Source organism: Hippocampus comes, unplaced genomic scaffold (assembly GCF_001891065.2).
Source record: "Hippocampus comes isolate QL1 unplaced genomic scaffold, H_comes_QL1_v1.1 scaffold10, whole genome shotgun sequence".
Lineage (NCBI taxonomy): Eukaryota > Metazoa > Chordata > Actinopteri > Syngnathiformes > Syngnathidae > Hippocampus > Hippocampus comes.
The window spans coordinates 699,184-717,243 of NW_017805001.1; the positions used below are offsets into that span (position 1 = coordinate 699,184).

The 18,060-nt window shown below is 42.1% G+C and overlaps 1 protein-coding gene across 3 annotated transcripts in view; it reads right to left on the reverse strand.

The window, feature by feature from the left end:
• Positions 1-18,060, reverse strand: part of asic2 (acid-sensing (proton-gated) ion channel 2) — a 108,864-nt gene that overhangs the window by 12,529 nt on the left and 78,275 nt on the right. For all 3 annotated transcript variants that reach the window (XM_019896561.1, XM_019896568.1, XM_019896579.1), the window contains one exon: positions 4,930-5,080. In XM_019896561.1, coding sequence (XP_019752120.1) covers positions 4,930-5,080 — 151 coding nt within the window. The remainder of the gene's footprint in view (positions 1-4,929; positions 5,081-18,060) is intronic.

An 18,060-nucleotide genomic window follows, 5' to 3' on the forward strand; every position in this document is an offset into this window, starting at 1 on the left:
AGGACACACACACACACACACACACACACACACACACACACACACACACGCCCTAACATTTTCGGTAAAGCAGCGAGTGATTGAATATCTGTGTGGAAATCGATAACATCGCAGCATCACGTGCGCGCTTGTGTTTCAAGGAATCATTTAATCAACCCCCACCCCCACATTAAAGTACCAGCACACACTCATCAACCTGCCGCTGTGGCCATGGTGACAACTCGGAACGGAATAAATGACGTCCGTCTGTGTTTTTGCTGGCCTGCAGGGGAAGGGGAAAAAAACTGTTTTGAGTGTCGTCTTGTGTTGAGAGTTCAACAAAATCGAATCGACTCTTGACCTGACCCACGTGAAGTGCTTCAGGGATACGGTGAGTCACATCCGGGGCTTCAATCGGAACACGGATAAATAATGGCAGACAGTTCAAAAGCTAACTAACTCATAAATAATACACCGGCACAGTTTGAGTTGACAGTCAAGTACTTGAGTCTTTCGGTGTCTGACAACCTTCAAAATCAGAGTGCTCCATACCCATTTTGATTCGTTTGCTGTGGCTGTGAATAAATGAAATAAGGCGCGCGCGCACGTACGCACGCACACACACAGCATTGGAAATGAAGGACCTTAGTCATTCATCAAGTGTTTTCATCATTTTAAAACTCACCTTGTTTGTACTCTTGTTTACGGCCTTTCGCCTTCTTGGCACATTAGCACCCACACATGCAAATTAGCTTTGGCCTTGACGATAACGCACTAGTGAGTCCCTGCATGCAGAAATACTCGGAAGCAAAAGCGCGGCGAGACAGCCGCGCTTGTAACGAGTCACAAAAAGGACGACTACACGTACGCATAGCGATGTGACAGAATGTGTTGATGTCGCGGTAAGACAGATGGGACATATTTCATGTGTTCCGGCTTCATAGTAAGGCTGAAACAAACGATTTTTTCAATACTTGAATAATCTGTCCGTTATTTTGTCAACTGATTGGTGAATCGCTTACAAAACTTTTTAATTGTCATTCCGTAGTCAAAAACAAGACTTTATATCAAATTGACTGAATTAATATGTTTTCCAGAACTGACTTTCTTCTGGCTTCTGATTGGCTCTCATGTCTTCATTTCTGTCTGCTGTGACAGCGCCACCAGTTGCTTTGGAGTGCGCGGAGCAATTTAAGAATCTCCGTGATGGCCCTCAAAGCCGTACAAATGGAGAAGAAAAAAAAAAAAAGCAGAGGATGTCATTAACAATGCAAGACAGCGCACACTTGTTTGCTTATTAATTATTTCTATGGCTGCTTGGAGCTTGACGAGAAGACTAAAAATGGAGCAGGGTGAGCATGGAGTAAATTGCATTGCCCGGGAAATGTCTTTTATCAATTGAGATTGCAAACGACGATCCGCTTTCTGATCACTGACGCTTGTGATGGCAGTGGGGCATTTGAGGAATGCGTGGAAATGCCACAGTCTCTCAAAATGATTTTCTGTGACGTCATCGACTGTCATCAGTGGGAAATAAACAGTTTGAGAACTAGCTTGAAAACCTTTAAAAGATACCAACGGTTGCCAAGACGACTAATAAGACGTGTAGGAACTCATTTGACTTCTTTACAGTTGAAACGCTACCTCGACATTGTTATTCCGGGCATTCAGGATGGTGTGATGTGAAGGCTTACGAAAAAAAGGGTCACGTTTTAAAGTCAGGTTTTAAGCCTGGGTTAGGGCCTCAAATTAGGAGTTTGAGAACCAGGTAGGGTTTCAAAATAGGGAGTGTTGCAGACTAAGGTTGGGTTCGAACTTGAGTTTGAAAAAATACCAACCCCAACCCTAACTGTGCCCAAACCCTGAAATTAGGGTTTCAAAACAGGGTCAGGATTTCATATGGTTTTAATTCTGGATTAAGGCATCAAGTATGGGTTAGGGCTTCAAGCCTGTGTTCAGGTCAGAGTCAGTGCTGCAAATGATTTTAGGTTGGGGTTCGGGTTTCAAATGATTTTTTTTTTTTTTTAACTAGGATGAGTGTGCAGTTAAGAGTTTCAAGCCAGTGTTGTGGTTTCAAGGTAGGGTTTCAAGTCTGGGTTTGCGTTTCAAATTAAGGTTTAAAGCCAGGGCTAGGGCCTCAAATTTGGGTTTCAAGTTATAAATTAGGAAAAGGGTTACAAAGGAGGGTTTTAAATCAGGGTCAGGCAACGTTTTAAAATATGGGTTGGGCTTCCAAGTTGGAGGTTCAACCCAGAGTTCAAGTTTCAAGTCTGTGTTAGCGTTTCAAAAGTCGGGTTTCACATCGGAGTTTCAAGGCAGGGTGACTGGTTTTTTTCTTCCTCCTCTAAGAATATCAGCTTCTGCTTATTTTGCCAGCTGTTGAGAACTTGGAACACCTTTGGGTTGCACAGCAAGCAGCACGATCCTTCAAATAACTTGTAGTTGCCAGGCAACGGAAAACTCGAGTGACTCCGTCATTTTGCCTCCATAATTAAATAGGTTTTGCAGCCGGTGACATGCCCATAAGTATTGTTCTATTACGGGTTCTGTCGACATGGCGACATATCCATTGCTTCAGGGTTACAACACAGGAACTATTGACACTATTGGTGAGTCCATTTATGGTGTTTTGCGTTTGGTTAGCATGTGGTTGTTTAAAACAGAGAACACAATTTGGCTATCTTTGTTTTATGTTTAGTTTGATCGTAAAGCTTAAATGGGAGTGGCATTAAACAGCTTGAGGCCTCTTTTTTTTTGAAAGAATAAGAGGAATTGTTCACTACCAGATAGCCGCTTGGTGCGCAGACACACAAATAATGACAAGTGAAGAAAAGACCAGTTAGAGGGGGCACATGCCATTTGAAACGGTCGATAAAGGCAATAAAATGTGTAATGTATATGATTTTATTTCTTTCATGAGTGCATCTTTACTTTTTTTATTGACATTCCCATCGGACATTTTCAGGCACATTATGAAGGTCATTAATCACGCTGTTCGGTGACTTTTTTTTTTTTTTTTTGCAACAGTGGATAAAAATCCAGACGAGCATCCTTCCATTGTTTTCAGGTGTTAGGTGAAACGTAAAGGTAATGAATGTCACGTTGTGTATGTTGTTTCTTATTGAGGTTATACATTTAAATTAAGCAATGTTGTTCGAGGTTACTCATGATTGTTTTTAATCAAAAAGAGATCAATTACAGATGCACACTATTTTATTGTTATCAAGTGTGTACTATTTTAGTAGGGTGATAAAAATCGTGACGCTCTTATAAAATATATATATATATTTTTTCAATTTATTGTTATTAAAATTCAAAGTCGTTTGGGGTTTTGACAATCCAGACATTCATTATTTTCTTTCCAGGTCAGCATTTGCATTTCATATTTTAGTTTTATTGTGTCGATAAATTCCAACAAAATATATATATTTTTTTAAATTCATAGCGATATATTTGTCCTTTGATATTTTACCACCAGGATGCAACAAAATCATGTACCTGTACATCATTTTATTGGAAGGATGTTTTATTGGGGTTAGACAGTCTGATGTGCCATTCTCCAACGATTTATAGCCGTTTATCATTCTGTGCTTTGATCTTTTGACATGACGATGCAGTAAAGCAGGGGTCCCCAACCGCCGGGCCGCGGACCGGTACCGGTCCGCAGGGCATTTGGTACCGGGCCGCACAGAAAGAACTTGCCTTTTTTCCGTTTTATTAATTTCGGATTGCGAAATGTTTTATTTTGAAAAATTACCGGATTCTCTGTTACATCCGTCTGTGTCACGCTTGACTCACGTCAAGGCACACTTCTCGGTCAGGTGACCGATGACGCTCATAAACAAAAGGCTGAAGCCCGCAAAATGAGTAAAAAAGCTGCTTGGAGATCGCAAATGACGGCGGCCTTAAAAGTACGTTCGAAACAACTGGATCAAAGTTATGGCTGAATACTCTGAGATCGCCACAATAGCACTGTTGCTATTTCCGGCATCCTACCTGTGTGAGGTGTGGAGTTTCTGCAGCAACGGCGACTAAAACAAAATTACGAAGTAGACTCGACATAAACCACACACTTAAGGTGTCATTACCCCGAGATGGGACTGTCTGATTGCAGAAAATCAAGCTCGGGACTGTGGTGAGTCGTCATTTTCATGCACTTTGAATTTGCGTTGTATCGTATTTTGAAGGCATTAAACATTACCACAGCGATAAGAGTGTTGCGACCAGATTAGACGCTCCTTGTGTTTATTATTATATTTCGAAAACACCACAGTTTTCATGCAGCTCATACCATATTATTTTGTTGTATTAATCCGCCACACCTTCAATGCCGGTCCCTGAAAATATTGTCTGACTTAAACCGGTCCGTGGGGCAAAAAAGGTTGGGGACCCCTGCAGTAAAGGCATTTTACTGTTAACAGGCGTGTACTTTTATTATTTTGTTGAAATGATAAATCCCAACATTCTTTACTGTTTTATGAGGAGCTTATTCATCGACCTGTCTGTGGATATTTTGACACCAGGAAGGAGTAAAATCTTCATTTTATCGTGACCGGTTATGTATTTTAGTTGTTGTACTGGGGTCACAAATTCCAACGTTCCGTTTTTATTAGCGCTTATTCATCATTTTTGTCATTTGCTCTTTTACACGGGTTGCAATAAAATACCCACCTTAAAATGGTTTTGGTGTGCTGGAGAAATGGAACAAGAGCATTTTTGAATAGCATGTCACAAGCTTGGAAGACTTTCATATGTGTGAAATGAGACCGTGTGTCCCGACGTGTTCCCTAACCAGAGTACCGTGAGTCACCGCTGCGTGAATTATAGATGGCTTGAAATTGCGTGAATGAAAAAACATCCTCGGCCCCCGAGGCTCACAAGCAGAGAGGCAACTTTCTCATCTGCTTGTTCTCTGTAAATAATAGTCCGAAGTACTAAGGCGAAGCCCACCTGTGTCGCCCCACACCGGCAGGTATTCGTCTTGCTGAATGTCCAACATGATCTCCAGCCCGTTCCCCGTGCCGCCTTTCATGGTGGTGCGCAGAGACTTGCCCTCCTCGGCGGCGTTGAACATGTAACACTTGCCGTACCGAGTGAACACCTGCGAGAGAAGACAGGCGGTGGTCAGTCAGATTGTGGATACGCTCGCGCGCAGAGAGTACCGAGGAAGGCTTCAATTGTCCCAATGTTTGGGTAAGAGATGAAGCGCGGCACGTAAGCGGTTGCTTTTTCTTTGTACGCATTGTTCTGGTTGGTGCTATGATGTCATGCTATCCGCTAGCTCGTGCTATAGCTGCTGGTGGAAACGTGGCTCCAAAAAAAGTTGACTACAGTTAACTAGTGATGCCACTTGTTACTTTTTTTCATCTATTCTGAGGTGTTTTTTTTTTTTTTATTATTATTAAAGTAAATATAGAAAATGATGCATTTTAATTACTTAAATAGTAAGCTGCCACTATTGCAACTCACACGCCCGTGCACGGCAAAAAACAAAGCTGTCAAGTGGGACTCCCGGAAGAGATGTAAATTTAGACAAACGACAGTCGAAGGCATTGGCGAAAGAGCTGTTTATGTGGCGCTGCGGTGTTTTATCGCGCCTGTCAGACGCTGTACCAGCCAGCCCCTCCCACCTCATTAGCCTAACGAAGACCCATCTGCTTTGAGGAGAACAGAGATAATCTGTGAACTGGTTTTAATTAGTTCCCAGACAAAAGATTATATTTGCATATATCACTGGGAAGATACTCGGCTATGCGTCACACGGTTACTGATGTCATTGAAGCTAACGGTCGGCGCCTAGCATCACAAATTCTGTCCCGAGCAGAAAAATCAATCATCAGGCGGTCTGCCTCTCTTGTCTATCGATGTGTTTTTTGATGATGCGGCCTCATTGTAACGCAGATGCTTGACGAGATTGAAGACTTTCACTTGGATCGATGCTCGAGACAAAAACCCACACGGCTGAACAACTGTGGAAAATAATCTAATTGCGACTTTTTTTCCCCCCCAACAATACTGCGATTGAGATCGAACCGTTTTGTTTCCAAGGTCCTCTTCCTCCTCCATGTATATTTTTAACAAACAAGCACAAGAAATAAATTCATCTGTAATACAGTAAATAAAGAGGACCGACAAAATAAAGCCTCAAGAACCGACTCTTGAAAACTAACATCAAATTGTTCCTTTCGGATTGAAGCTGTCATTGTGGGTGAATTCCAGGTTGCCCATTTAAGCTCCGATTTGACATTTTGCCCCAAATCATAACATGGTAATATGAAGATAAATACGTAAAGCTCCCTCAGGGCGAGTGAGATATTGTTCTCACCCGCGACATCATTGCGGTTTGGAGATATTGGATTTTTTTTTCTTCCAAAATGAGGATCAAAGAACACAAGCCCCGTGACACAAGTTTCGCTGACTGACTTGAAATTCCATCGACCGTGTCGAACATAACGAGAGAGAAGGTGTTAACATTAAAGTGCTGAATGTCACTTCAAATTGTAGGTATTCATTCACACAAATGCTCGACCTACTTTGAATATGATATATAATCGTATTTTCCATTCAGCACCCCCCCCCCCACAACTTGATGGCTCTGAACGGGTTTCAGGTTGAACAATAGCGGCCGCCGCTGCATTTGTCAAGCTTGGCGATGGTTGGTGTGCGGGTCAGGGCCGAAGTCAACGAGGCTCTGGGAGAAAAAGAGTCGTCATCCTGCGGGGGGGATGGGATGACAAAAGACACGAAGAGAAAATTGTGCCATTGAAAATCTTCACCCGTCGGTTCCCGCGACTCGTCATCTGTTCCCTCCAGTGGAGATGTCAAAAAAAAAAAAAAAAAAAAAGAAGAGATGCCCATGATAAGCTTTCAGGGGTGTCTAGACATCTTCCACAATCGAGCTGCGATGTCAGGGGGAGCAAGGAACTGCAATAGATGTGCATTTATGAATTGTGTCGTTTCACCGTTGAAAGGAAAAGACATCCTGTCTGCTTGAGAAGGACAAAAAAATAAAGAATGCGAGAAATAAAGGTGAACATTTGATCACTTGCGAGTAAAATCGCTTCTGGACGAAAGAGGAGAAAAGTGGAGAAGACAAAAAAAAAAAAAATGGTCGGGAATAATTGAAAAGAGAAGAGAAAGTCAAAGAGAACATTTTAAGAAAAAGAAGTCAGATGTGAAATGGGCAGGGGGAGAAACAAAAGAAAAAGTGCGAGAACACAAAAAAGAAAACAGAAAAAAGCAAAAAGACAAGAGAAAATGAAATAAAAAAAGAGGAAAAGGGACTCAAAGAAAGAAAGAAATTAAAGCAATAAAGAAAAGGGCAAAAAAAGGAGAAATGACATATAAAAGACCCATCCATGGATTGCAGTAAACATCTCAAAGTGTGGCTCCATCGGACATGCACGTGCGGACGAGAAAATTTAAAACGGAGCTCCAGCCGGGAAGGCCTTCACCTCGGGCCGAGGTCGCCGCTTATCGCGCCTCTTTTCCCTGATACGCTTGTCAGGCATCCTGCTGTCTGCTCAGAGAAAGTTGCAGTGTGTTTCGTCTACAGGAGCGGTACAGGGGTGGCCCCCTCCATCTCACATCTATAAGATTGAGGACCCAATCATTGTCTTCAATTGGGCAGAGATGGTGCTTTTTTTTTTTTTTTTTTTGGTGCTCAGAGAGCAAGAATGAGCAAGAATGTTCAAAGATGGAGGGGAAACACCACTTTGCAGGTGTTTTGGGTGAGGAATTAGCCTTCTGACTAACAATGATGATCACAAAACACACCCAGTTGTTCAGTTGCTGCTATCAAATAGCACAACATGAAACTTGGTCCCTTCCAAGAGGAAAAACCGCACGCGAGAATACATACAAAGTGGTTTGCAGTGTACAAGGGGCTTCCAGAACGAGCGTTCTGACGAACTGTAAACAACTGCGTGTTAGCGGGTTGCCAGGTGTTTAGTTGTGATTAAAGATTTTGTGTTCCGCATTTCTAATCTGTACGATTTCTCCATTAGATACTAACAAGCCAACGATAATGTCATTTGTTAACACGAAAAGCAGAAGCTAATTTGAAGACTCGAATTCCACTCATCGCCGCGCTGCATGGAAATGAACCATTATGCAAATGTCCACACTAAATGAATATCCACATTCCTTCTCACATGGTTTTTTTTCTTAACCCGGTGTAACGAGAAAATTGGAAGGCAGGGGAACTAAGGAGGGAGTTTTTATGAGGGGCCGTGTTATTTGGCCAATCAATAACATGTTATGAGAAGAGACTACATGACGAGATTTACAGAAGTACAGTTGAACCTTGTTGCAACGTAGCTGGAGGGACATAGCGAATCGGTCCGCTATAACGGTCGTTCGGTGCCACCATTTCCAATAAAATGGCCGCCAACTATGATGTATAAATACAGTATGAACATTTATAGATTTCTTACTTGCCTAAATCAGGGGCTTGAACATAAATATTTCACCGCCGCAATTTTACTGCTGCGATTTCTGGCACGCTAAAAAAAAATCTTTCTAAAGGTGAATTGAATGAGATGAATGATATAAATTCCACATGGGAACAATGTAAATGGGTAATGTTGCTTTTAGAATGAACGATGAACAACCTTTGATGGAAACTCGGCCTCGCTGGGAATGAATTTGAAATTTTCGGGTGGAAAAAAAAAAACATTTGGGAATGTGTTGAAAGTGGAATGAAGTAAATGAGATGAAATGAAAGAAGGAAATGCATGTCAAAAGAGTGGAAGGAAAAAAATGGGAATAACATTTTGTAAAGACCTTCAGCGGTCACACAACAAGGCTGGCATGAAAGCAAAAAAATAGGGAGGATTAAAGTAGGAGAGGAAAGGAAAGAGGAATAGAGTAAGGAAGCAAGAAAGCACAAATGAATGAAAAAAGGAAGGAAGGAAGGAAGGAAGGAAGGAAGGAAGGAAGGGAAGGAGGAAGAGAGGAAGGATTGAAAGACGAAACCATAACTCGAAACCCTATTTTGAATTTTCAAGATGAAACTGTGCTTTACAAACATGACTGTAACAAATACTTGAAGTGTAAATCGGTATCAGGACTTTTTGCGCCACTCGATGCTATCCAGTAGGCCTCCTCCTCTTTTCATCATCACTCAGACGCCTTGGGGTCGACTTCTCCTACACAGAGTACACAGTAGCTCCCGTCACCTTCCAAACCGACGGGCGCTTTTTATGGAAGCCGTTCATCACGGCGCTCCATGATGATGTTTTTATTTTTTATTTTTTTACAAGGCGATGCTGCCGCGATAGCGCCAAAGAATGGCGGGCGGCGGGAGATTTATGTGCGCGGGGATGAGGGAGGGTACGAGATGGAGGATGGAGGAAAAAAAACAAAACAGGTGAGTTATATGACAGCGAAAGGGATCTGAGGCTCGCTGGTTAGCCCAACGTCATGCGTGGTCACGTCTGGTGAAGCAGCATGTGGCTCATAGCCACTGGTCAGTCATATAACGGTGAACATTACCCTCAGCATTGAAGTCGGGGCAGTTCATCAAAATATAATCACGATTTCTAAGTCTCATAACCATAAAAACGTTACAATTGAATAAAAATGACGAATGTGCTGAACGACGGAGTGTGTTTGGAAGTTCCCGTGTTGCGAAAGCACCCTGAAGGCACAGCGTTGCTTGTGCAGCAAGTGTGAGGCAAATGTGAGTCTCTTCTCTCCAAGTCTACTGAATACTGATTAATGACACCCCGCTTGAAGTTGACTGTCAAACTAAACATACAACAAAAACAATTACAGTCAATGTACTGTAAATGTAAATATAAGACATACTCCATTTAAGAAATATAACCAGCGTTCATGCTAGCAAGCAATGGAATATTCCATTGACACGCTAATAAAAATTAGCATCAAGTTCCAGGAGTGATTTTCCTTCAAATAACGAATATTCACACGCAAATAACGTCGTAACACATACAGAGAGGAAATATCTTCTACTCTTTTTATCTAAATGTCTTGAAATCAATGAATGACAGTGTTTGCTCGTCGTGATTTCCATATGAGTCAAAATCATTCAGATTTTTTTTTCTCCCATAAAATAGCTCAAAACCTGTTCAGCGCTACTAATTTTTGACATCTTCCTGTCGCTGACCCCGTTCCATTCGATATACTGCCGATATACAGGCGAGAGAGCACCTTTGCGATTTATGACAAGTGGGCGTTGACATTGGAAAACGTGATGACACTAACACGGGGAGTCATCACGGGGCGAGGAGTGCCGGGGGGGTGCGCAGCAAACCCATTAAAGATGTTCCCCTTCACTTGTCACTTTTCTAACGAGGGAGTGTGGAGGTGAAATCTGATTACAGTCGTCAGGCACCCTGCTGGGTGACTGTTTTTAATGCATCCGATAGTTGAGGAAAGGAAGGAAACTGTGGTAGGGAACAATCCGCACGCTACATTAGGGTCAAACACGCGAAGGACAAAGACGAGTCCAACGGCCGTCTTCTATAACACAAAAATATCGACTGTAGCTTCAGTCGTGGGTCCATCTGTTCACGCGCTCCTCCATCTGCTCCACAAACGCACCCTCTTCATCTACATTAGCATCCACGTCGCCGCTAATGACCGATTAGCAAGGCAGCGCGGCCGAATCCCTTCGACAAGAGTGACTCGCTTTCGCTTGTTTATTCAGAGGAAAGCTTGGGAGTTTAGGACATTCCCACATTCCAAATAGCAGCAGTAGTAGTAGCACGCAGCGCTTGAAGGAGTCATTTAAATGGGATACTGTCATACCAGCCTTCAGGTATCAGTCCTAGAACAGTGACATAAAACAAACAAAAGGTCTTTTGTTACTTAACATGTCCTTTCAGGTATCGGTAACAAGTTCACTATCGGTACGTAAAATTTGCAGGTGGCCATGACTAGCGTAACTGTAGCGTGACCACAGATGCCGCGTGAAATACGACTGCATTTCAAGAGTATTTTTTTGCACAGCTAATGCTAATGCATAATAAAACTACAGGCACTCTGCTTTAATGAAATCCCCGCATGGCGTGTGAAGCCAAGTCCGATGAGACATTCACCACAGTCACTTTATTAGGTACGCCTGTTTATTAGAAGGCAGCAGTGGGAAGTAACTGAATCTAACAAATCTAAATATGAGCACTATGAATGTTAATAAATGGGTCAATATTTTTTTGTGTTGTTGGGCCAAGCTAGAAATACAGGTATAGAATTGACAGCAAGTTTGACTTTTCCACTTATGTACATTTTAAAGTGAGTGCTTTTTTATTTTTACTCAAGTTAAGAGTTGAGTGAATACTTCTACTTTACAAAAGTATCTTCTCCTAAAGGACAGCGTGAGAACCTTTGCCACATTTAGAAGCAATTCACACGATAACACGAGTCACCATTTTGTTTCGAGGGAGCCAAATTGGAGGCCGGTTGCGCAAAAGGTCAGCACTCTTAATCATGCCCTGTTTTACAGTCCGGACCCACTTGACATGTGATCATAAAAAATAAAAAAAATAAAAAAAACGAGCGGCACACCACAATGGGAAAAGAGCTGAAAGAAGCGATTCAAAAATGTGAACTTTACTGTGGGAAATACATCAAATTGCAAATGGAGTAGTTTCCTAATGTGCTTTCCTATAATTCCCTCCACATGACGTGCCAGTGATTGGCATGAATATGGAACACGGATGAGTGAAATATTAATCTGCAAAGAAAATGAAATGATAACATGAGGGGACATGAATAAATGATAAAATCCCAATGCTGTTTTTGAAACCTTAGGCTGGTCTCCTACTTGGTAGCCAGAGCAATATTGCCCCCCCCCCCCCCAACACCACCCCCCACAAGCCAACGATAATGTCATTTGTTAACACGAAAAGCAGAAGCTAATTTGAAGACTCGAATTCCACTCATCGCCGCGCTGCATGGAAATGAACCATTATGCAAATGTCCACACTAAATGAATATCCACATTCCTTCTCACATGGTTTTTTTTCTTAACCCGGTGTAACGAGAAAATTGGAAGGCAGGGGAACTAAGGAGGGAGTTTTTATGAGGGGCCGTGTTATTTGGCCAATCAATAACATGTTATGAGAAGAGACTACATGACGAGATTTACAGAAGTACAGTTGAACCTTGTTGCAACGTAGCTGGAGGGACATAGCGAATCGGTCCGCTATAACGGTCGTTCGGTGCCACCATTTCCAATAAAATGGCCGCCAACTATGATGTATAAATACAGTATGAACATTTATAGATTTCTTACTTGCCTAAATCAGGGGCTTGAACATAAATATTTCACCGCCGCAATTTTACTGCTGCGATTTCTGGCACGCTAAAAAAAAATCTTTCTAAAGGTGAATTGAATGAGATGAATGATATAAATTCCACATGGGAACAATGTAAATGGGTAATGTTGCTTTTAGAATGAACGATGAACAACCTTTGATGGAAACTCGGCCTCGCTGGGAATGAATTTGAAATTTTCGGGTGGAAAAAAAAAAACATTTGGGAATGTGTTGAAAGTGGAATGAAGTAAATGAGATGAAATGAAAGAAGGAAATGCATGTCAAAAGAGTGGAAGGAAAAAAATGGGAATAACATTTTGTAAAGACCTTCAGCGGTCACACAACAAGGCTGGCATGAAAGCAAAAAAATAGGGAGGATTAAAGTAGGAGAGGAAAGGAAAGAGGAATAGAGTAAGGAAGCAAGAAAGCACAAATGAATGAAAAAAGGAAGGAAGGAAGGAAGGAAGGAAGGAAGGAAGGAAGGGAAGGAGGAAGAGAGGAAGGATTGAAAGACGAAACCATAACTCGAAACCCTATTTTGAATTTTCAAGATGAAACTGTGCTTTACAAACATGACTGTAACAAATACTTGAAGTGTAAATCGGTATCAGGACTTTTTGCGCCACTCGATGCTATCCAGTAGGCCTCCTCCTCTTTTCATCATCACTCAGACGCCTTGGGGTTGACTTCTCCTACACAGAGTACACAGTAGCTCCCGTCACCTTCCAAACCGACGGGCGCTTTTTATGGAAGCCGTTCATCACGGCGCTCCATGATGATGTTTTTATTTTTTATTTTTTTACAAGGCGATGCTGCCGCGATAGCGCCAAAGAATGGCGGGCGGCGGGAGATTTATGTGCGCGGGGATGAGGGAGGGTACGAGATGGAGGATGGAGGAAAAAAAACAAAACAGGTGAGTTATATGACAGCGAAAGGGATCTGAGGCTCGCTGGTTAGCCCAACGTCATGCGTGGTCACGTCTGGTGAAGCAGCATGTGGCTCATAGCCACTGGTCAGTCATATAACGGTGAACATTACCCTCAGCATTGAAGTCGGGGCAGTTCATCAAAATATAATCACGATTTCTAAGTCTCATAACCATAAAAACGTTACAATTGAATAAAAATGACGAATGTGCTGAACGACGGAGTGTGTTTGGAAGTTCCCGTGTTGCGAAAGCACCCTGAAGGCACAGCGTTGCTTGTGCAGCAAGTGTGAGGCAAATGTGAGTCTCTTCTCTCCAAGTCTACTGAATACTGATTAATGACACCCCGCTTGAAGTTGACTGTCAAACTAAACATACAACAAAAACAATTACAGTCAATGTACTGTAAATGTAAATATAAGACATACTCCATTTAAGAAATATAACCAGCGTTCATGCTAGCAAGCAATGGAATATTCCATTGACACGCTAATAAAAATTAGCATCAAGTTCCAGGAGTGATTTTCCTTCAAATAACGAATATTCACACGCAAATAACGTCGTAACACATACAGAGAGGAAATATCTTCTACTCTTTTTATCTAAATGTCTTGAAATCAATGAATGACAGTGTTTGCTCGTCGTGATTTCCATATGAGTCAAAATCATTCAGATTTTTTTTTCTCCCATAAAATAGCTCAAAACCTGTTCAGCGCTACTAATTTTTGACATCTTCCTGTCGCTGACCCCGTTCCATTCGATATACTGCCGATATACAGGCGAGAGAGCACCTTTGCGATTTATGACAATGTGTCTTTGACATTGGAAAACGTGATGACACTAACACGGGGAGTCATCACGGGGCGAGGAGTGCCGGGGGGGTGCGCAGCAAACCCATTAAAGATGTTCCCCTTCACTTGTCACTTTTCTAACGAGGGAGTGTGGAGGTGAAATCTGATTACAGTCGTCAGGCACCCTGCTGGGTGACTGTTTTTAATGCATCCGATAGTTGAGGAAAGGAAGGAAACTGTGGTAGGGAACAATCCGCACGCTACATTAGGGTCAAACACGCGAAGGACAAAGACGAGTCCAACGGCCGTCTTCTATAACACAAAAATATCGACTGTAGCTTCAGTCGTGGGTCCATCTGTTCACGCGCTCCTCCATCTGCTCCACAAACGCACCCTCTTCATCTACATTAGCATCCACGTCGCCGCTAATGACCGATTAGCAAGGCAGCGCGGCCGAATCCCTTCGACAAGAGTGACTCGCTTTCGCTTGTTTATTCAGAGGAAAGCTTGGGAGTTTAGGACATTCCCACATTCCAAATAGCAGCAGTAGTAGTAGCACGCAGCGCTTGAAGGAGTCATTTAAATGGGATACTGTCATACCAGCCTTCAGGTATCAGTCCTAGAACAGTGACATAAAACAAACAAAAGGTCTTTTGTTACTTAACATGTCCTTTCAGGTATCGGTAACAAGTTCACTATCGGTACGTAAAATTTGCAGGTGGCCATGACTAGCGTAACTGTAGCGTGACCACAGATGCCGCGTGAAATACGACTGCATTTCAAGAGTATTTTTTTGCACAGCTAATGCTAATGCATAATAAAACTACAGGCACTCTGCTTTAATGAAATCCCCGCATGGCGTGTGAAGCCAAGTCCGATGAGACATTCACCACAGTCACTTTATTAGGTACGCCTGTTTATTAGAAGGCAGCAGTGGGAAGTAACTGAATCTAACAAATCTAAATATGAGCACTATGAATGTTAATAAATGGGTCAATATTTTTTTGTGTTGTTGGGCCAAGCTAGAAATACAGGTATAGAATTGACAGCAAGTTTGACTTTTCCACTTATGTACATTTTAAAGTGAGTGCTTTTTTATTTTTACTCAAGTTAAGAGTTGAGTGAATACTTCTACTTTACAAAAGTATCTTCTCCTAAAGGACAGCGTGAGAACCTTTGCCACATTTAGAAGCAATTCACACGATAACACGAGTCACCATTTTGTTTCGAGGGAGCCAAATTGGAGGCCGGTTGCGCAAAAGGTCAGCACTCTTAATCATGCCCTGTTTTACAGTCCGGACCCACTTGACATGTGATCATAAAAAATAAAAAAAATAAAAAAAACGAGCGGCACACCACAATGGGAAAAGAGCTGAAAGAAGCGATTCAAAAATGTGAACTTTACTGTGGGAAATACATCAAATTGCAAATGGAGTAGTTTCCTAATGTGCTTTCCTATAATTCCCTCCACATGACGTGCCAGTGATTGGCATGAATATGGAACACGGATGAGTGAAATATTAATCTGCAAAGAAAATGAAATGATAACATGAGGGGACATGAATAAATGATAAAATCCCAATGCTGTTTTTGAAACCTTAGGCTGGTCTCCTACTTGGTAGCCAGAGCAATATTGCCCCCCCCCCCCCACACACACATTTCACTTAGCCCTGCAGGCTTTTGGATACGGATGTCACATCACCGTGAATGGTCACCAGTGTAACATCCGACATCATCGCGTCATCATCACTCCCCTGATGGCGTCCCCTCATACCTGCAAGCTGAGAAAAACTAAGAGTGATGGAAGCAATAACCACAAACACAACCAGCGAAAGAAAAAAAAAAGATGCTACCTGTAGGTTACCCGAGATTTTTGGACTGAGTCCGTATTTTTACGATACAAGAATCAAGATTCACTGCAATTCGCTGCAATTATGATCCAATACCATTCATTCAAATTGTGATGCAACAAAATACGATTCATTCCATTTAAAATGCGATACAGTTCACCTCCTTTATGATAGGAAACACTGCAATTCCAATTCCATTCAACCAATTACAAAAATGAGCCACTTACAATACATTACCACACACTCCATTTACGATGCAAGGAGATTTACCGCCATTGCAGCCAAATGAAGTAAAATCGATTCCAACCACGATGCGATAAGTAGGGCGTCAGCCACAAAATATTTTTTAGAATAGATCGTCTCATCGATTTATCGAGTAATCGGATACAATATGATTCCGTCCAATTGCGATCCGATCACAATGCGATATGACCTACGGCTACAAATATTTACCGCATTGCTGAAATGATAAGACAGAGGGTCTTTGAGATTAGTTACTCACGAGAGAGATGCATGCCTGAAGCGATACCCGTAACTGTTTTCCTTCCAACTTTCTTCTCACTTTCCTAATATGTATAATGTAGTGCAAGAAGCTGTGTGCTGTGAAATGGAGTGCGCGCGCGTAAAGCTATTTGCTGTAACAAACAAGCTTTCCAAAGTGAAAAACGGCGCGATGCGGCAAACAACATTTGCTCCGCCGCTAAAGTAAACACTTAAAGAGGCTGATTCATCATCGGGCAAATTATCTTAACAGACTTCAGTGTTGTTTCTGTTCATTTAGCCACACGCACTCGGCGAGCTAGCGGGAGCGCGGGGGGGTTTTAGCGATAACATCAGCTCATTCTTCTGATGGATTCGTGCGCTGTTGCGCCGCGTTTTCACAGTCAGGGCTCTCTTTGCTTTTTGCTCATCGGAGGAGCAAAACTCGGCTCAAAGCGGCCGCTTGGTTGCGGCATAAAGTATTAGCCATTGACACTGTTCACATTAGTTCTCAGAGGGCATAATGCAAAGGAACATACACTGTAGGTCCTGGTGATTTAAAATGGAGAAACATGATCCGGAGGTTTTTAAATGTCAGCTTCAGGTTAAAAAAAAAAAAAAAAAAAAAGTGCATTGTCTGCCAAAACACTTTATGACCGAGTAAGGGTACAATTCTTGGTATGTTGCCATCCAGTTCCCGGCAAGAGCTGGATTCCCAATTTGGCCCTGGAATGCTTCAGAGTTGAGTAAGGTAAGGTAAAGATCAGGGTAATGGTTAGCTAGCGCAAAGGGCGAAGGTGATATGGAGCATGGGGAAAAGTGGTTGGGGAAAAGAAGGTTATGTGAAACAACAGATCCCGGGTACTGCTGTTTTCTAATTTAATTTTAAGTTCCCTGCCAGTTCTCTCCACCTAAGCCCTGTTCACACGGCACACATTTGGTCCGACGCAGCTCCGAAATATTTTGTTGCGATGTATTTTACACCGGAGCAAATTTTGTGGAGCATTCACACGTGCAAAGCCGCTGAGCGTGACAACTCCGGCGCAGCGTCGAAGCAGCGAACTTGCGGTCACACGTGCACTTTCTGCTCCGGACCAAAACGACAGGAATGCGGAAGTAAAACAGGTTCGGGTCGGGCTTCTCTCTCGCGGACTTTTATTTATTTTTCTTTTAATAAATATTATGGTGGACACTATTCTGTCCTTGTTCAGAATAGATCCACTTGTCGGCAGTCGTGGAATAAAGACGTGTTTACAGTCAATCGTGTGTGCTCCTTATGACTGCCACAATATATGTTTTAAAAAATGTATACTAAAACAATGTGCGGATACTAAACTAAGGAATACTTGTTTTAAAACAAACAATTTGGATAAAACAGAGAATGCGCTGTAATTTAATTGCTATTTAACTGCTAAACAGGAGCGCGGCCGGCCAGACCAGTGCGGACGTATGTTAATTTCGTTTAAACAACCCTATAGAAATAATTTCAGATATCTTTACCTATTTATTTGATTTGAATTATTCTATTTAAAGCCTAGTAAGCCGCAGGATTTCTCTGCGTAATTAAGCAAATGCACATCGAGATTTCTCTTTGTCTGGCCTCTTATTCTGTATTTCAGCGTTATTTCGTTGTGCAAATGCATTGATAATGTTCATAAAAATATGTAGATTATTTTAACCGTAAGAAATCTTGTGTTTTTTTCTCCCAAAAATACTCACAAATAAAATATGAAATGTCGGGTTTGCTTCAGGCT